The 20915-nt window shown below is 49.2% G+C and overlaps 1 protein-coding gene across 1 annotated transcript in view; it reads right to left on the bottom strand.

Annotated features, from left to right (window-relative positions):
- LOC147666006 (laminin subunit beta-1-like) overlaps window positions 1-20915 on the bottom strand; it is a gene marked incomplete at its 5' end in the record, with an annotated part of 280699 nt that overhangs the window by 239889 nt on the left and 19895 nt on the right. The window contains 2 exons of the mRNA XM_086949328.1: window positions 2881-3069; window positions 13030-13103. Coding sequence (XP_086805454.1) covers window positions 2881-3069; window positions 13030-13103 — 263 coding nt within the window. The remainder of the gene's footprint in view (window positions 1-2880; window positions 3070-13029; window positions 13104-20915) is intronic.

Below are 20915 nucleotides of genomic sequence, written 5' to 3'. Positions count from 1 at the left end.
AGAAAGAGGAAAGGGGCTTGGCTGCTACTGCATCCAACCCATCATGCAGTTCTTCTGAGCAGAATTACATTCAATTACATTGGGTCTGGTCTCCTTCTCCCGGAAAGACCAGGTGTGGAAAAACATATCAACACAGAATCAGGTGGACCGAAATAACAATTCTTAAAGTCATGACACCAGACTCAAAAGCAGGGCCAAATTTAAAGACATAAGTAATTACAAAGATCTATACACAAATACTCAAGCTCTAAAGAAAATAGAATGAATGCTCTCAGAGAAAATAGTGAGTGACATTCTCCTAAAATTAGCAATAGTCTCCAGCTCCCTGCAATCTGGACTTCCATGGTTAGCTGCTTGTATGGCAAACATGTGCAATACTCAACATTTCCGCCCTTTCTGCAGTGCCGTATTATCACATCCATTACCCCCATCCCAGAAACTCTGCACTATCTACGTCAGCAAAAAGCTGGAGCAACTCTGCGCCCATAAACATGAAGAAGCTTGTGAATACGTCATGTCAGCAAGTTATTTACCAACTGATCATAAAATATCCTAGATCCATACCCAATAACGCACCACCTCTGCAGATTTTCTCTGGCTTACAAAAGTGAATCTAAATTGGTCTGATAGTGTCAGACAACATATGCAATACGGTTTAAAAAGCCACAGTCTTACACCAAAACTCCAAAGTTCCTTCATGTAATGCCACAATGAATCATAAGTCACTACACACGTTACCAGAAAGCCTGTAAGCCGTTACTTCATTTTAGCCACAGCCAATTTAATAAAATTGCATGACCAATCCTAACCATGTTAAGAAGTAATAGGAATAATACAAATACATTCATATACAACTGCACATTAAATCGTTCAGGGCCGGTATTGACCAGCACAAAATAGGTCATAAAACATAATATAGTATGTGTACTTTAAGCGGATTCCGGCTGTGGATCCAGGAAGCCGGGGTTTAAGTTTATATTCTGACTCAGCCACTGGACCCAAATTTGTGTGATTTTGGCAATGTCTCTTCTTGCATCTGTTCCTAGGCACACCAAAATTAGGATGGTTTGTAAAAGTGGTGGCCCGGCATGAAGTGCTTGTTAAACCAGCATTAAAAAAAGTAAACCGTTTTGATTTTTCCATGATGAAATATATTTTGGGGTTGCTCTATCAATGTTCGGTCTCCATAGATCTTTTCAAAGTTTGGAGAGCCCCTTAACAATGAAACTTTCCATTACAATGTACTGATGTGACTGATGAAACTTTAATAACGAAGAGGTTGTATTTCTATGACTGAAAACGTAATCCATTCAAAATGTCCTTAAAGGACGAATAGTGTTGCCCCTTGTCATAATGGAACCTTCCAACTGTTCTGTGCTGTTTTTGCATTTTCTTTTTTCTTTATGAAACACTTCAATGCCCAAATGGCTGAGTAGGTTTTCATAAATAAACAAATAAACAAGCAAGTAAAAATGGCAGTATAAATGAGCTCACTTGAGAGCTATGACTGAATGGTGTGGAAGTATGGTCTCCCTCCCTCCTGTTATTTATTGAAGCACCACAGATTTTCAGTAAGCACTGCAGACCTACACTATGAATTCCCACCGACTCGAGACAGCAGGGCCACACAGAGGAGTAATCGCTTTCCTTCGCAGAAAGGTAAAGGGAGGCACATCGCGCCTCGACTTTGCAGGTTCATCTTGCCTGCCTGCCAACACAGACGAGAAAAGAAGATGCTGCTACTTCGCTAGACAATTGTCCTATTGTTCAGAAGAGGAATACGTTTACGAGCCATCTCTGGAACAAGAAGTAGACCGCTTTTAGCGTAAAGTTTCTCTTAGTTATCAGAAATGGAGGTAGGGTGAGAAATATCCGTATAATAAAGCTGTGTGATACAATCACAATGTTACAATATTTATTATTGTTCAACCTACTGGTAAGTATCATTGACACTATATTGCTGGTTTCTATAAACGTTACTACTCGCCTTGAATGCAGGATAGAATTTCGAATTTAAATACATATTGAAAACGTATTCCTGGTTTGCTAGAATTATGGAGTTTGGCTTTCCATAATGAAAGAGTTTGGGTTCCACTAACTATCCCTGTAGAATCTCACAAGACATTGTTACCTAAAACACATTTCACTGATGTAATGCTCAGCGGGTTGAAGGGCGGTTGCAGTCCATTTGGCTGTCTCGAGTAGGCATGTAGACAAAGTCTTGGTGTCAGGGGATCTTGAAAGCCCATTACCGAGCCGTGCTCAGGAAGGAAAATCCAGTAAATGTATCAGGAGAAGCCATGTGCTCCTGGAGGACAAGCTCAGGGTTGGCAAGTTCCAAGATTCTATGAAAGGCCCCATAGCTTTGTGAAGTTTGCAAAGTTCTTTGCTTTGCTGCAATGTAGCTTTTACGCTCACCAATGAAATGGTGTCAAGCTTTCATCTAGTGAGTTAATGTACCAATGGGAGGTCTGAATTTACATTTATAAAAATAATTTAAAATTTTAAACCATTCACACACAGTATCTGATACTAGTTATGCAACTGCATTCTTTCCTTCAATAGATATTTGCTGATTACAGGAGGTTGGAAGGCTGGATTATGGTCTTTGAACAAACTTTTCTTTGCACAGCTTGATGTAAACATGCCTCTGTGTGCAAGTACTTCTTGGTATTAGTTTCAGGATGTTTCTTAAAGACAAGAGTAATTTTTTTTTTTTTTAATCAAATGCTGCTCACATCTTTATTTTTAAATCTTGTTTCAAACTGATTCACGATTTGGGGCAGAATTTATTGCATGAAGGGTCATTTACCTAACACAGCAATAAAAAAAATGTAAAAACAAGGATGCCAATAACATATAACTGAGCAATTTACAAACCTCTCCTTCAGTAGAAGGTTCGATGTCCGAATATCGGGTATCGCAGATGACGTCATCAACTTTTTTCATTGGGCCTGGTGAAATCCCTGGGAACGATGTTTCACAGTCATATGCAAAGTATCGATACACCTGCCATTTTTTCCCAAAATCAGATGATCTTTCAATTATCATTGCGGATGGACGAAAAGTCTGAAGAGAAGAAACAGAAAAGTTGAATAACTGCATAATTTTTTTCTGCCCATCACCCTTTAATGCAATTCTTTTTCCAGAGCAACCAACACTTCTTTTCAATCGTTGTTATTTTTATCATCAGTATATAGATGCTGCAACTTTAGCCATTCTTCTTCAGTTGTGCATATCTTGATATGCAAATACTTGTGCATTTTAAAAGAATGTAATTAGGTTTTAATGTAAATTTTCTAAAGTCCTCCACGTCATCAAACAGAAAGTGAGGAATCCAACCTCACCAAGGCCACAATGACTCTGGACCAGAGTAAAACTGAGACTGTACACACCATAAAAGGATAACAAACTTTGGGAGTGGGATAATCTTGGTTTAAACCAGTGCTGGGAGCGTAAAGTGAGCCCAGGGCAAAGAAGTAAGCTGATCTTAGTAGCTTGATCTGGCCCACCTTTTTGAAACAGGACTGAGACTAATTTGCATATGGCTGGTTCCTTTCTGTAATACAGGCTGGTAAAAACAATGTAAGGGAATGCTAGCCAGGAGAACTCTCAATGGTTAGGAGGGTTTGTCAATACCATCGATCACTTTTTCTGTCCTTACAAAGAATGTAGGCAATACATTTGAATGTCAAGACAAATCCCACATATTCTGAAGCTAAAGGAATGGTTTGAGGGGTTGCTTTTGTTAGCTGATGAAAAAAACCCAGATAAAGAGATCTGTTGCATAAGGAGCTAAAACCTGAATAAAGGCTCTAATTAGCAGGCTGTCAACATGTAGGAAAGCATGACTGCATTCTATAAAGTAAAGTGAAGCCACCACTGTTAGGGAGGTAACTTTTAACACTTATGTTCATTCAAATTGTAGAAGCTTTAACTGCCACAGTATTTCCGCTCTGAACACTACTCAACGTGTATACAAACCACCCTATGACCCATCATAAGCCACAGATGTGTGTCCTTTTTAGGTCGAGCCTAGAGCCAGCACGCATGCACTGCTCTGCGAGACTTGTGGTAGTGGAGTAGGGAATAGAAGGCCCGCCCTCTCTCCGCCCATATTTGCCATTGGCTTGTGTCCGCGTCCGTCCTAAATGCTGGTTTGTGAATAGGCTTGTTAGTCCCTCCTTAGTACCACCTCCTCGTCATTTGTCCCCTCCCATAGTGACGGGCCCATTTACTTCCGTTGTTACACAGTACGACAGTACGTGTTATTTAGACTGTGAGCACTACTTTCTTTATCAAGTTTCTCTTACTGCAGGCACAACGTGCTTTCCTGCTTTCTTTACAACCCCGCCCTCCCTTCCATTGTCTGTACCTTCTTTACCACCCCACCGCCTTCCCTCTCGTTGTTGTGCCTTCTTTACCCCTCCGCACCCTTACTCCCTTGATGCAGGTTCTATTTTAAACAACGTAAGGGTTTTGATCGGAGTCCGAATATACGAGTAGTATTGTACAACTTCTATGTCTTACTGTTTCTGTCTTTTTGCACCAATTATGCGGGTCATAATTGAATGTCATGAGTTTTATGATTTGTGTTGAAATGTTCTTTTACTTAAGTTTCCAGTAGTGTAAAGTTTAATAATCTATTGTATTTTACTGTATTTTTATTGTATGTACACATAATAAATTGTGATCTCTATTTTTAATTACATTTGTCAATTTGTTTATGAATTTGTGCAATTAACCCCTTCCATGCTGATGACGAACCCCAGCCGTCACGCTCCACGGTGCTCGTGTGCTGATGACGGCTGGGGTTCATCACGGCCCGCCCTGTTCTTTTGTTTACCGCACAGCGGCATCGGCCCAGCATGGAAGGGGTTAAGGTATTGATTGTTCTTGCCAAATTCCTTATAGCTTTGTTCAAGGGAACTCTACTTTTTCCAGGTATAGTTTCTTGGCCAAGAGTGGCTGAATGTTGTCCAGAGCCGATTCTAGTCTATATTGGTCTTTAACTTGTAAAACCTCAAGTGTTAAACACCCAGCTGAGGGACTCCCTATAGCCTGGGTTCGTTTGTACTCCTTATAACTTTCCACCAGGGCTTCCAAGGTGTAGCAAGGCAAGTTTCTTCTGCATTGGTCCAGAGATTACCTCTCCCTATAACGACGCAGGTGTTTCTAATGTGTGCCAGCCAATCGAGTTTGCCCGCATCCTGTAGCCTCAACACTTCACTCAGCTCTTCCCTATATGCTGACAGTTCAGGGGTGCTCCACAGACTGCGCTAGTAAAAGAGGGGTCTGAGGGCGGCTTCATCAGAAATTGGCCTAATCCCCAGGTCCATTCTGAGAGGTGTAAGAGGGGGTGCTAGAGCAGAGCTTTCCAAACTGTGTGTCCCGACACAGTACTGGGTCACCTGCAAAGGATGGGTGTGTCGAGGGATGACACTGGTATCAATGTGCACTTAGCACATAACTGCTGCTAATTAAGAGGCATTCCTTTGAAAGAGTGTCAGCAAACACCGCCACAGCAGCCCAGACTCCCTGACACTCTGCTCAACAAAGCAGTAAATGGTATTTTAAAGACCTGCAAAGTACTGGGGTGCTGCGGTGTGTGTGTCCAGGAAGCTGTCTCTGCCCAGGCTGCCATACACGCAGGGTGAGGGGACAGAGGGAGACTGACAGAGAGGGCGGGAGACAGAGGGAGAGAGACAAAGAGACAGAGGGAGAGAGAGAGAGACAAAGAGACAGAGGGAGAGAGAGAGAGACAAAGAGACAGAGGGAGAGAGAGAGAGACAAAGAGACAGAGGGAGAGAGAGAGAGAGACAAAGAGACAGAGGGAGAGAGAGAGAGAGAGACAAAGAGACAGAGGGAGAGAGAGAGAGAGACAAAGAGACAGAGGGAGAGAGAGAGAGAGAGACAAAGAGACAGAGGGAGAGAGAGAGAGAGAGACAAAGAGACAGAGGGAGGCAGACAGAGAGAGAGGGAGGCAGACAGAGAGAGAGGGAGGCAGACAGAGAGAGAGGGAGGCAGACAGAGAGAGAGGGAGGCAGACAGAGAGAGAGGGAGACAGACAGAGAGAGAGGGAGACAGACAGAGAGAGAGGGAGACAGACAGAGAGAGAGGGAGACAGACAGAGAGAGAGGGAGACCGACAGAGAGAGAAGGAGACCGACAGAGAGAGAGGGAGAGGGAGACCGACAGAGGGAGAGGGAGAGGGAGACCGACAGAGGGAGAGGGAGAGGGAGACCGACAGAGGGAGAGGGAGAGGGAGACCGACAGAGGGAGAGGGAGAGGGAGACCGACAGAGGGAGAGGGAGACCGACAGAGGGAGAGGGAGACCGACAGAGGGAGAGGGAGACCGACAGAGGGAGAGGGAGACCGGCAGAGGGAGAGGGAGACCGACAGAGGGAGAGGGAGACCGACAGAGGGAGAGGGAGACCGACAGAGGGAGAGGGAGACCGACAGAGGGAGAGGGAGACCGACAGAGGGAGAGGGAGAGGGAGACCGACAGAGGGAGAGGGAGAGGGAGACCGACAGAGGGAGAGGGAGAGGGAGACCGACAGAGGGAGAGGGAGAGGGAGACCGAAAGAGGGAGAGGGAGAGGGAGAGGGAGACCGAAAGAGGGAGAGGGAGAGGGAGAGGGAGACCGACAGAGGGAGAGGGAGAGGGAGAGGGAGACCGACAGAGGGAGAGGGAGAGGGAGAGGGAGACCGACAGAGGGAGAGGGAGAGGGAGAGGGAGACCGACAGAGGGAGAGGGAGAGGGAGAGGGAGACCGACAGAGGGAGAGGGAGACCGACAGAGGGAGAGGGAGACCGACAGAGGGAGAGGGAGACCGACAGAGGGAGAGGGAGACCGACAGAGGGAGAGGGAGACCGACAGAGGGAGAGGGAGACCGACAGAGGGAGAGGGAGACCGACAGAGGGAGAGGGAGACCGACAGAGGGAGAGGGAGACCGACAGAGGGAGAGGGAGACCGACAGAGGGAGAAGGAGAGGGAGAGGGAGACCGAGACCGACAGAGGGAGAGGGAGACCGACAGAGGGAGAGGGAGACCGACAGAGGGAGAGGGAGACCGACAGAGGGAGAGGGAGACCGACAGAGGGAGAGGGAGACCGACAGAGGGAGAGGGAGACCGACAGAGGGAGAGGGAGACCGACAGAGGGAGAGGGAGACCGACAGAGGGAGAGGGAGAGCGACAGAGGGAGAGGGAGAGGGAGAGGGAGAGGGAGACCGACAGAGAGGGAGAGGGAGACCGACAGAGAGGGAGAGGGAGACCGAGGGAGAGGGAGACCGAGGGAGAGGGAGACCGAGGGAGAGGGAGACCGAGGGAGAGGGAGACCGAGGGAGAGGGAGACCGAGGGAGAGGGAGACCGAGGGAGAGGGAGACCGAGGGAGAGGGAGACCGGGGGAGAGGGAGACCGGGGGAGAGGGAGACCGGGGGAGAGGGAGACCGGGGGAGAGGGAGACCGGGGGAGAGGGAGACCGGGGGAGAGGGAGACCGGGGGAGAGGGAGACCGGGGGAGAGGGAGACCGGGGGAGAGGGAGACCGGGGGAGAGGGAGACTGGGTGAGAGGGAGACTGGGTGAGAGGGAGACCGGGGGAGAGGGAGACTGGGGGAGAGGGAGACTGGGGGAGAGGGAGACTGGGGGAGAGGGAGACCGAGGGAGAGGGAGACCGAGGGAGACCGAGGGAGAGGGAGACCGAGGGAGAGGGAGACCGACAGAGGGAGAGGGAGAGGGAGACCGACAGAGGGAGAGGGAGAGGGAGACCGACAGAGGGAGAGGGAGAGGGAGAGGGAGACCGACAGAGGGAGAGGGAGAGGGAGAGGGAGACCGACAGAGGGAGAGGGAGAGGGAGAGGGAGAGGGAGACCGACAGAGGGAGAGGGAGAGGGAGACCGACAGAGGGAGAGGGAGAGGGAGACCGACAGAGGGAGAGGGAGAGGGAAACCGACAGAGGGAGAGGGAGAGGTAGACTGAGGGGGAGGGAGAGGGAGACCGAGGGAAACCGGGGGAGAGGGAAACCGGGGGAGAGGGAAACCGGGGGAGAGGGAGACCGGGGGAGAGGGAGACCGGGGGAGAGGGAGACCGGGGGAGAGGGAGACCGGGGGAGAGGGAGACCGGGGGAGAGGGAGACCGAGGGAGAGGGAGACCGAGGGAGAGGGAGACCGAGGGAGAGGGAGACCGAGGGAGAGGGAGACCGAGGGAGAGGGAGACCGACAGAGAGGGAGAGGGAGACCGAGGGAGAGGGAGACCGAGGGAGAGGGAGAGGGAGACCGAGGGAGAGGGAGACCGGGGGAGAGGGAGGCCGGGGGAGAGGGAGACCGGGGGAGAGGGAGACCGGGGGAGAGGGAGACTGGGGGAGAGGGAGACCGGGGGAGAGGGAGACCGAGGGAGAGGGAGACCGGGGGAGAGGGAGACTGGGGGAGAGGGAGACCGGGGGAGAGGGAGACCGGGGGAGAGGGAGAGAGAGGGAGAGAGGGAGACAGAGTGAGTGAGTGAGAACCCGCCGGAACCTCCTTAGGTGGTTCGGGCTCGCTCTACGATCGCTACACTGCCTTACTGTAGCCCAAAATGATGCATCTCCTCCAACAGTTGCTCAATTTTAAACTATGATCAGGTGATGATAATACTACAGATACGTACTTATCACAAAGTGAAGTTACCACTAATATGAGAGCATTGTGGTCACTGTCAAGGCGGGGCATGATATTAAAGTCGATCACCCCATACCATGATTTAGTGTCTACCAAGATATAATCTATGATAGATGCTTGCCCCGGTCTATTGAATGTGTGATTCCCTGGTGCATTAGATTTAGTGCATCCATTACATGCTCTCAGAGAGTGATTGAGTGTGAGGGTGTTCATCTGCAACACTCGTGGGGCCTGTGCACGAGCTGGGGGGGGGATCCGGGATAGACCAGTGGAGGTCCTCATCATTTGGGTTACAAATGAACCAGACATTCAGTGGTTCGTACTGACATTTAAAATCCCCACCAATTATAACCTAAGGGTGTAAGGAATTGATGGAAGAATGTCTGTCAGTCGGTCAAGGGTTGGTGATTCTACGCCATAGTGGACTGGATGAGAATAGACATTTATCAAGGCAATTCTAGTCTTCATGGGGAATGTCAGAAAAATGCAGAGAATGTCATGTGATTAGGTGTCTATCTGATTGGCCACACATCCCAAGTGCACACCAACCCAAGTATATAATCCCCCTGATGGCCTTCCCCCGCCCACACTGGAGGCTGCTATAATGAACGTGGTATAGCTCACTCTGTGAATGTCCGTCCTAGCCCAGGTTTCCTGGAACAAGCAGATTTCGTGTTGACCAATAAATGACACCCATTCTGGATTATCCAGTTCTGGAGGAGAGACCCGCTATGTTCCAAGAAATGCACTTCAACCTGTGAGGACCATTGCATGCTTCTGGGTATGAGAGGTGAGCACCCTGCTTCACTGTGAGGCTTTGAGACAGTGGGCTTATCGCCTTCAACCTAGCTAACTGTGGGCTTTTATTTACGGCGAGGTGGCCAGTGGTATTATCTGTGGTGTTTACACTCACCCACTGTTGGTCTATAGATGGCCGTGGGGTCTACAGTGGGTGGTTGGGCAGTTTGAGTGCTAGCAACCACCTTCCATCCTCTATTTTCTACTCCACTCTCTCCATCCACCTGAGCCACAAGCTCTTCCACTTTCTGTTTGGGGTACCCCTGCCCCTGTGACATCGGGCCCTGACAAAATAAACCCCTTATAGATTCCCCTTGAAGGACGGGGCTCCCATGTGGGAGCCCCATACATGCGGGTCAATCCACCTGTTCCAGTGAATCAAATCTATTAGGGAATGGTAGATTATAGAATAGTAGGCAGGTTGGTTTGGTCCCCTTGTGGAATATTGCTTGGTTCGAATCCACACACCCCTCCGATGACCATCCTGCCTTCTGGTTGATGGGTAAGACTTGAGGGATAGAAATAACCCAGAGGGAAAGACCCTATACCCCCTCCCCCATTCGATGGGTCCCATCTAAGAGTGTTTGTACTACATTTGGAGACCTAAAATTAATCACAACACAGTTCCCCGAGACGTCTTTCAGCCTCCGCCTACCCATCCTACCCTGCGAGTCGTGAATATATCATCTGAGTTCTTGTAGGAGAAATGTCAATACTTGGCCAACCAAAATATACATTTGTTTTTACGTGCAGAGTAGGATTCCCTAAAGCCCTTGTTCAGCCGTGGAACACCAGTTAGAATCATTACGTATGGTGTGGAGGGCGGGCGAGATTAATAATTAGCAAGGCTGGGCTTACTTCATCACATTCTAGACGAAATGCGGAATTTGCACCAGCTTTATGACTAGACCCCTGTTGAAGTTGTTAACAGACCTGTGACCTCGCTATATGGGACCTACTGTCTCTCCCTGTCGCTTGCTCCTGGGTTTGCCACTGCCGGTCATTAATCCTTGGCCTAGGTAAGTAACTAAACAGTTTCTTCCCTCCCTCCTGGCTAGTGCTGTTGTGTGTTGGGTTGGGAGATGTAGGACTTGGCAGTGTATGCTCCACCCTGGTAGCGGGAGGGATTTGTTGCAAATCTGAATATCTTGCAGGCTCGTTCCCCCTTAAAAGAGCCTCAGTCTTGCCAGCCCAGGTTTCAACCAGAGACACAAGCTTATCTACCCTCTCCAACAGATTATTGAGTTTGTCCTTTACAATAACCCTCATTTGGGCCTGCATGTCCTTGACCAGTTTGTGTACCCATGGTGGGTGCCCCAAGCCTTCTTGTAGGGAGGACCCCATCTCCGCCTCTCCCGAATCGTCAGGCACCAGGCATTCTGTGGGACACTTCTTGCATCTGTGCCCAGTGTTTGCTGTTGGTTTATGTTTACTTATTCGGGGTAAACCAGTAAGAATGTGTTCAGGAAGCTCTTTGGGGCCAGGTGACTTGTGATAATTAGCACGTGTCTTTGGGTGGTGAATAGGCGAGTCCAAAGCCAGAGCTGGTAAGGAAGGCGAGTCATTCTGGCTAGGAAGGGGTGCGGCCAGAGCTGTGCTCAAGGATAGACGCCTTTCTAGCAATTCAATTTCCGTTGCCACTACTCCTATTGCACTCTGGAGCATCCTGTCAATGGAAGATCGCTGGCTGGGCGTTGATATTTGTGTGGATCGAGGATGGGTTTTCCCCACACAAGTACGCTTTCCCATGATTTCAAATAGACTGTTAGGATGATCTTACATCTATTTAACACAGACAACCCTCAGCCACGTCCTTTGTGCCAAACCTTCACTTTAGGGAGTTAAAAGGGGAACTGGACTGTGGCGGGCAAAATTGCCAACAACCCTTAATATTCAGAAGAGATTCTGGAGTTAATTCAATAAGATTGGATCTCTACGAAGTAAAGATAAATAAAATAAATTCTGACCTTTACTCCATTAGTCAGGGTGTCCAGCATTAGAGGTGTGGCCCAGCCCAGCCTCTCATGTTCTCGGACAGGCGCAGATGGGCCTGGCTTGGGCCCGGCTAGGCCAGGGCACGCCTGCGCGTGCCCTGCGCTGCGGGAGTCCCTGATGGCTTTTGAAGGTACCTCCTGGTGCTGAAAGATGCAGCAGCGTTGGCGGCAACACACGTGTCCGCAAGGAATGCTGGAGTGTAGTCCTCCTCCCGGTCTTCTGATCTCCTGGCTCCCAGCGAGGGGCGAACGTCAAGGCAGGAGAGATGGGCTTCCCCACACATTTTCATCTCGAATACACACTGGTCAACTTTGGGATACATGTATTTTTTCAACAAAAAAAGAGCTTCTAAAAGCTACTGCGCTACTAGTTGGAGAAGCTTGATCTTGAATATGAAGGCTTTCAGGGTTCTCCAAAGTCGGTCCTGGAGGGCCGGATCCATGCCAGAATTTGTGTATATCTCCATTTAGATACATGTAGTCATCTTAAAAATCTGGCATGGATCCTGCCCTCCAGGACCGACTTTGGAGAATCCTGCTTAATTGCTCACATAGCTTCAAGTCAATCAATAATGGAAGAAGGTGAGCACAGTTATTGTGTGTCAAAACACAGAAGGTGGTGCAAAATTTTTAACTTCTTTTTCATTTGAGGTTTTGTAGAAGAGCGGTGCTCACTAGGCGTAAATGAAAACAATTTATCTTTCACAAAAAATGGGAAATAATTTTTTTAAAGTAGACAATCTTTTAGCGAACAAAAAACACGGTACTGAAAACCCAAAATATTAAGGGGGAAGGAAGTAAGCCACTATAAAGCAGTGCAAACTATGAAGGGGAAATGTAAAAAAACGAACAAAAAATAAATAAACAGGATGGATAGAGGGAGAGAGAGAGGAGAGAGGAAGGGTGGAGAGAGAGAGAGAGAGAGAGAGAGAGAGAGAGAGAGAGAGAGAGAGAGAGAGAGAGAGAGAGAGAGGGAGAGAGAGAGAGGTGTATCTGGCCATCTGGTTCACGCTTCGGTTGATCCTGCTGACTAATTGGGGCGCGGCTCAATACCACCGGCGATTACTCCCTTGACGTACTAATTGATTTAAGGTTCATAAAACTTATTAAAAGCTAAACGCACACCACCATGCTTAGACATCTACTTGGAAGGGAAACAAAGGCACATTGTACACAGATGTTCCTCCTGCCCGCAGAGCTCCATTGCCAAGATCATGGTTACCACTGTCAAGCTCACTACAAAAGATGGCTTGTTTTAGCAAATTTGCATCATGAACAAAAGTGTTTAATGTTCAAGTTTCAGAAATCAAGAATCTGCAGCTCCCCCTGCCTAAACATTTTATTTTGTTGTTTTACTTGTTATTTCGAACTTCACTATTCACAATCATCAAATAAAAATGTTAAAGAATTTCTCTGCACTGTTGTGCATACCACACCTGTTTAAATTTCACCCCACTTAGAGCTTCCTTCACAAGCGTTCACATTTGAGAACAATACCCTGCGGACTTGTCCATTGCAGGCCAAACGAAATGCAATTAGACACACTCTGTACTCGTCTATTACAGGGGAGGTTATGGATTCCTTACCTTGAAAGTCATAATCAGATGGGTGAAGTGGAACTCTGCTTCCAGATCCAGCTGGATTGTTACATTTTCCAAACCTACAGAAAGGCACAGAAGGAAGGTATAATGTTAGCTTCAATATCAGGAAAAGAACTGTAAAGTAACTGATCAACCAGGAAAACACAAACACCGAGTACACAATAGCACTAGAGAGAATCTACAACAGAGACAGCCTTAATAACTAAATACTGTTTACAAAGACACAACTACCAAACATCAGCGCGGCCTCCTCCTACAATCCATATTAGGCCCCGGGGAGCCATCCCTGCAGGGGGTGATTTATATTATTAAGGAGAGGGGGGCCACATGGCCTCCATACCGAAGTCTTAATAGACACTGGGGATCCCATCCCCTGGGGCCGAATTCTAAGGGGAGGGGGCATTGCTCCACCTCCCAGAGCCTTATTAGATCCTGGGGACCCCAACCCTCCGGGCCGAATTCTAAGGGGAGGGGGCATTGCTCCACCTCCCGGAGCCTTATGAGACCCTGGGGGCCCCATCCATCCCCTGGGCCAAATTGTAAGGGGAGGGGGGCATTGGTCCACCTCCCGGAGCCTTATGAGACTGAGGGCCCCATCCCCCTGGGCCAAATTGTAAGGGGAGGGGGGCATTGGTCCACCTCCCGGAGCCTTATGAGACCCTGGGGGCCCCATCCATCCCCTGGGCCAAATTGTAAGGGGAGGGGGGCATTGGTCCACCTCCTGGAGCCTTATGAGACCCTGGGGGCCCCATCCATCCCCTGGGCCAAATTGTAAGGGGAGGGGGGCATTGGTCCACCTCCCGGAGCCTTATGAGACTGAGGGCCCCATCACCCTGGGCCAAATTGTAAGGGGAGGGGGGCATTGGTCCACCTCCCGGAGCCTTATGAGACCCTGGGGGCCCCATCCATCCCCTGGGCCAAATTGTAAGGGGAGGGGGGCATTGGTCCACCTCCCGGAGCCTTATGAGACCCTGGGGGCCCCATCCATCCCCTGGGCCAAATTGTAAGGGGAGGGGGGCATTGATCCACCTCCCGGAGCCTTATGAGACCCTGGGGGCCCCATCCATCCCCTGGGCCAAATTGTAAGGGAAGGGGGGCATTGGTCCACCTCCCGGAGCCTTATGAGACTGAGGGCCCCATCCCCCTGGGCCAAATTGTAAGGGGAGGGGGGCATTGGTCCACCTCCCGGAGCCTTATGAGACTGAGGGCCCCATCCCCCTGGGCCAAATTGTAAGGGGAGGGGGGCATTGGTCCACCTCCCGGAGCCTTATGAGACCCTGGGGGCCCCATCCATCCCCTGGGCCAAATTGTAAGGGGAGGGGGGCATTGGTCCACCTCCTGGAGCCTTATGAGACCCTGGGGGCCCCATCCATCCCCTGGGCCAAATTGTAAGGGGAGGGGGGCATTGGTCCACCTCCCGGAGCCTTATGAGACTGAGGGCCCCATCACCCTGGGCCAAATTGTAAGGGGAGGGGGGCATTGGTCCACCTCCCGGAGCCTTATGAGACCCTGGGGGCCCCATCCATCCCCTGGGCCAAATTGTAAGGGGAGGGGGCATTGGTCCACCTCCCGGAGCCTTATGAGACCCTGGGGGCCCCATCCATCCCCTGGGCCAAATTGTAAGGGGAGGGGGGCATTGGTCCACCTCCCGGAGCCTTATGAGACCCTGGGGGCCCCATCCATCCCCTGGGCCAAATTGTAAGGGAAGGGGGGCATTGGTCCACCTCCTGGAGCCTTATGAGACCCTGGGGGCCCCATCCATCCCCTGGGCCAAATTGTAAGGGGAGGGGGGCATTGGTCCACCTCCTGGAGCCTTATGAGACTGAGGCCCCATCCCCCTGTGCCAAATTGTAAGGGGAGGGGGGCATTGGTCCACCTCCTGGAGCCTTATGAGACTGAGGGCCCCATCCCCCTGGGCCAAATTGTAAGGGGAGGGGGGCATTGGTCCACCTCCCGGAGCCTTATGAGACCCTGGGGGCCCCATCCATCCCCTGGGCCAAATTGTAAGGGGAGGGGGGCATTGGTCCACCTCCCGGAGCCTTATGAGACCCTGGGGGCCCCATCCATCCCCTGGGCCAAATTGTAAGGGGAGGGGGGCATTGGTCCATCTCCTGGAGCCTTATGAGACTGAGGGCCCCATCCCCCTGGGCCAAATTGTAAGGGGAGGGGGGCATTGGTCCACCTCCCGGAGCCCTATGCGACCCTGGGGGCCCCATCCCCCTGGGCCAAATTGTAAGGGGAGGGTGGCATTGGTCCACCTCCCGGATCCCCCGGGGCAGGGTATTAAGTGGAGGGGGCATGCGGTCCACCTGCCAGAGCCTTACTAGGCTCCGGGAGAGGGGTGGGCTCCCTCGCTGGTATACCCACTGGCCTCCTCTTATCCGTTTCCTGCTCACAGACTTCTAGGTGTGTGAGAATAGCGAGGTAGGCAGTCTGAGCAGCCTGGGTTGGCATCTTTAGGCTGGCGCAATTGAACGAGCGTGGCACTCTCATGACAGAGCTCACCCGTCTTTCCATGGGTGAGTGGAGGGTGGAGGGTTGGGGGTGTTTAAGTGAAGACCGTAAACTTGGCAGCAGCAGTGGCGCAGCCAAGGATCACATGAAGTGGATGCACGCAAACATCACTACTTGTTGTCTGCGGGTTCGTGAATGATACTTTCCTTTTAGAGGTGGGACTCTTGCAGCCCTCTCCCCACCTCCCCCTACCCTTTCCCTCCTGTGTCGCACAAGCAATGAAGGTGATATGCAAGGAGTCTAACGGGAATTCGAATAAGTCTGAGGGAGCTGCTGCATTTACACGGCAATTACGACGATTCCGGCCGTGAACCGGTGTGTTTTCTATTTGATTACTTCTATTTTGAAAAATGGTAATAAAGAAATTGTTGCAAAGTCATCCTGTGCCCTGGGCACCCCCCAACTTTTTGCTCACTGGAACTGGTGGTAACTGACTCTGACTGACCCTGGGCTCTGTTTAACCAGGCCCAGGGCCAGTGCCAAGCCAAAAGGAACACATTAGAACACAGTTAAGACACCCAACCTTAACTAGGGTACACTTTAGTATGGTGGGGTACCCCTGTAGTTGGCATGGCCTACCACCTAAGCCCCTAGTATGTAATAGGGCAGGGGATTGAAACTACCTAGAAGTCTCCAGTATCCTGGGGCATGGCAGTTTAGAGGCCAGCAGATTCTCTGCACCAGCAAGTGTGCAATGCTGAAGCCTGAGGTCAGTTTAAAAGCTGCACTGGTGGCCAGGACAGTTTTTTAAACCTTAAATTGTGCCCAAACTCGACTTTGGGGGTAGGGGCCCTTAAAAATTAATGTTTTTGCATATTAGGGACCCCCATGGTCACCCCTAGGCATCCCAGGGGTGGGGGGTCAGTTATCTATAAGGAGCTCCCTTATAAATGAGTTTTTAGAAGCCTGGGTAAAGTGAGATTTTACATTTCACTCCCCAAATTCGACTTTGATGCTGGAAGAATTGGGTAAGGGTGATCTGCAATATTTCTACAGATTCAGAACCCCTGAAGTCTCCCCTAGTTGCACAGGGGGTGGGGGGTCCGGTAGAAATTAGGGAAATACTTATAAAATATGGTTTTATAAGCCCTGGTGCTACAAAAGTGGCGCATGTCATTTTCCCCATTGCAAACCCCATGGCCCATATGTTAACATGGTAGGAAGTGATTGATTAATAAATATTGATAGGAGAGGACTAGCCGGACCATTCAAAGACTTCCCAGAATGGTCGTATTAAATCCAACGATATTATATTGTTGAATTTCTCCTAAAGTGTACATACAATAAGTTATGAGACTTTCTTGTTTGTAAGTCCAAATTCAGCCTTTCAGTGGTCTGCCCTGATTGGTCAGAGTTAAGTGGATTAGCCAGGCTGCTGTGAGGACAGTGATCTGTTCTGTAAGAATGCCAGGCCAGGAGGTGGCGTCATAAACTACGCTCTTCAAAGGCAAGAGGGGAGGCCTGGGTTTTAGTCCACTTTGACAGTAGTGACCCAGAGTCAGGACTAGGCTTAAGAAAGGTATTTGCAGATGTTACTGAGATGGTCCATGGAAATGAGATATCCCAGGGGGTGTGTTCAGCCAGCTCTTACCTCCTTGCTGGAAAATCAGCCATTATGGATTTGGAAGAGTGATGCACTCTGGGAAAACTAATGCCACACTCCACCGGATGTGATCATAACTAGGAGGAGTTGCCCTGCTCTCATTGGTCAGCAGTGACCTGGTGCTTGACCCAGAGAATTTTGAATAAGTATATGAGAGGGGCAGAGCCCTCCAGATCTGCTGCTTGAAACTGAATGGAGCAAGAAGTGCCCTGCTGAAGATTTTGCTGTGTGCTGAGGAAATGTAAATTTTATGGTCAAATTGTGTTCCCTAGCGCGTACCCCACCGTCTCCATGTACGAGTTAAAGTGCATGTAATTTCCCTCCTGTACCAGCTATGAAGACGCAAATACATTTGCGTCCAACGTCAACATGTCCTCTTTCAGACCCACCCTGAATGGGTTGGATAGCCCGTTCCTAAGTATGCTATGCCAACGTCTTTTTGTAGTGTACTTCTACGTTTTTCAGCTCTAGCTGAGTAGGCCCTGAATTTCTGCCACCGAGCCTCTTTTCTGGCTTCTGACTCCAAGGGCCTCTGCCCAGGCTGCCTCTGTACCCGTGAACTCTGACTTACTTTTAGCGCGGCCCCTCGCGCTCAGCTCAGCCTGCTGTCTGCCAAGATTGACTATAACCTTCGAGTTATCTGTTCCGCTCCCCGAAAATACATTCCTGCCTGCTAGCTTCAGTAAACATCTTCCTCAGCTGCAGAGCCAAAGGGCCGGCCTGTCTCTGTGCAAATAATTCAAGTAATTCATAGCCCTGTTGCCATGCTCCCATGGAAGGCCCATGCCCCCACGCTTCTCATACAGACACTCAGGCGCTTATACATGCACTCACAGCAAGTATAGAATAGCTTCTGCCCTAGAGACCTTTCCGCCCAGATAGCTTAGTTCCTAAACACCAGATATCAGATATGATAGAAGCATAAGTTGATCTGACATGCCAGACTTCTGTCTCTTTCCGTCAGTGTAAATGTCAAGTCCCCTGCACCCTCCAGCTTCACGTCAATCACACGTCATGCAGCTGCGCGCGCATCCAAGCTTCCGATTTCTGCTGACATTGCAACATTTCTGTTAGTGCCACCCCTTTGTGACACCTACCTGTGACGTGTCTAGCACACACCTCCAGTTCACGCCTAGTTCACGCCTTCTGATTACGTACTTGTAACACGTGTATACTGTTATCTTGTCTTCTCTCAGCTGTTACGCCCATTATAACTGTTTCCTATGACATGAATTAAGTATATAAGCTATGTAATGTAATAAAATGTAGCGCTCTATCCCTTCTGACACCCCTGTGGTGGTCAGAACATGATATCCTGGTCTAGACCATTCCTTTTTAAGGAATAAAACCCCCTAAGAACTCTAACACCACGGACTCTGTTTTCTTTCTTTCCGATTGAGTTATTATTGATTAAGTACTTACCTGCATAGAAATTAAGAGAGTAAATTAATTATTTACGTCATTTTGGCGCCCGAATAGGGACCCCTCCCCCACCTCACGCGCCGGTTTGTGCATTGCAAGCTATGTCCCCTGCCATCAGTTAGATGGAAACTACGCGTACCGGCAGGATTTCCTGCATCTCCCTCTGACCCACGGAGGTGACGAAGACTGCGATCAGTACCCAGACGAGGCGGTGAGGAGTGCGGAGGATCCCGGCCAGAGCCTAGCCGAAAGAAGCAAGGTCCGAGGTGTCAAGAGGCCCACCAGGTTTCCGAAATTTTCCGAAGTTTTCCGAAGTTGTCCGAAGTGTCGAATCGAGTCCAGTCGAGTTTTCCGAGGCCTTCTGTTTCCGTGCTTCCCGGTGAGTACCATTGCTGGGACGTATCTAGACGGGTTTGGGTACACAAGTCCGGTCTGCACTGTTTTTAGGCAGTGTATCTGTACTGTTTAGCAGTATATCTAGTATTCTGAATTTCTGAATTTCTGCACTGTTACACCAGTGTATCTGTACTGTTTAGCAGTACATCCAGTATAGGGGGTAGTCATCTATGTCTCAAATGTCTTTTCATGTGATTAATGTCGTGGTATGAATGTGAATGTGACCGTTTTTAATGTGAATTATTGTGTTTCTTGTACAATTAGCTGTACCCAGTATTAAGTAAACTAAGGATTGAGCATTCAGTACTAAGTAAGCAAAATGCCGTTTTTCAACAAGTTAAAGCAGATAGGAACTAGGAAAGGGATACTAGAGGAAGAAATTCCTATCCCCCCTAGGGACACTCCAGGTAACTTTATGTACCATAAGCACGGCATAGACGCCATATTGTATCTAGACTTATGGACTGACTATACTAAACACCTAGACGAAAGACACAGATGGCCCGTTAACGGAACATGGGATGCCGAGTGCATCATGAAGGTAGAGGAAGCACTATGGAAAAAGAAAGCCAGACAATCTCAGAAAGACGCCATAGAATTTTGGCGTAAGGAATCACATAAACGTGCTGAAAGAGCACTCCGTAGAGAAGACAGACTTAAAGAATCAGAGAAAGCCCAAGAAAACGAACTAGTTACCGAGGGGATCCGAGTAAAAACTGAACAGATAGACCGCGCACGACATAATCTTGTAAACGGTATGTATCTTGCGGCCGAGGGTACACCTGAGGCCCTATCAGAAATACCGAAAAACTTACCGCCACCATTGATCCCAACTAAAGTAATGCATAAGACTACTAAAGATATATTCCTAAATTCTTATCTAGAGGATGTAGCACCGGCTTACACCAATCTGCCTGTTCGCACCTTGCCTACTGACGGGGACGGGGGCACCCCGCCCCCAGATCATGTTCCACCAGTACCGCGACAGACCTCCCCCGTTCCGCCAGCCCCGCCACTTCCGGCACCCAAAATTGACCTACCGAAACAACGTTTACCTGATCTAACTAAACGACAAATTCAAGTTCAGATACCGACTCCACAGGGAGATAATGCACAAGCCTCCGCTTCAGGAGGTGCGACCGCGGGTCCTCGGACCCCGCCATTGACACACAGATTAAATCTCAGGGATATGCAGAGTCCTCTCACGTTCAGGTCACCCCGCTTTGACGCATTTAAAGAAAACCTTTCAGTTTGCAGATATGATCCAGTACCCGGAAAAGACGATCTAATGATATTGGCATCACTACGGTTAAGATCTGCTACTGATATCTTGCTATGTTATGTAGGAATGAAGGATCGTCTGGATAGAATATATGAGTTTGTTCAGACAGGGAAAGACCCTGACAGTATTAAGGAGGCCATGGAGAAACAGAAAGTTGACATTCAAGCACAGATACTACGATTTTTCATAAACTGTCTAATAAGAGAACGAGATAGGCCTGGAACAGATCAGAGTGAATTAGATGCACTGAACAAGTGGGGTCAAAATATAGCTGAAGGAAAACATGATAAGGGGACTTGCATAGCCACTATGTACAGGAAAATTAGGAAAGCAGTGCTAGCAGTACACCAAAAAGAGAAAGAAAAAGCTTCCTCCGAGGAGGAAGAAGAACTTGAAGAACCAGAAAGAGCTGCAGATACTATAGCATATGTAGGTAAGGGAAATTACCTTAGGAAAGGCATCCGTCCAGAAAGCAAGAGAGTTTTTTTCTCTGCCTTGACAAACCCGAATTCTGCTGAACATCAGTTCCAGGAAACTGATAAAAGGCTTCGAGATTGAGTAGGGTACCACGTGCTCAATTCTATGGATGAACAAGAACTAGCCCGATCAGCCGTATCATGGGCCGAGAATCCAGACATATATAATGATGACACA

The sequence above is a fragment of the Lissotriton vulgaris genome, unplaced genomic scaffold (genome assembly GCF_964263255.1).
Source record: "Lissotriton vulgaris unplaced genomic scaffold, aLisVul1.2 SCAFFOLD_1018, whole genome shotgun sequence".
In the NCBI taxonomy this organism is placed as follows: domain Eukaryota; kingdom Metazoa; phylum Chordata; class Amphibia; order Caudata; family Salamandridae; genus Lissotriton; species Lissotriton vulgaris.
The sequence above is the reverse complement of the archived record's forward strand: the minus strand, read 5'-3'. Positions and strand labels throughout refer to the sequence as shown.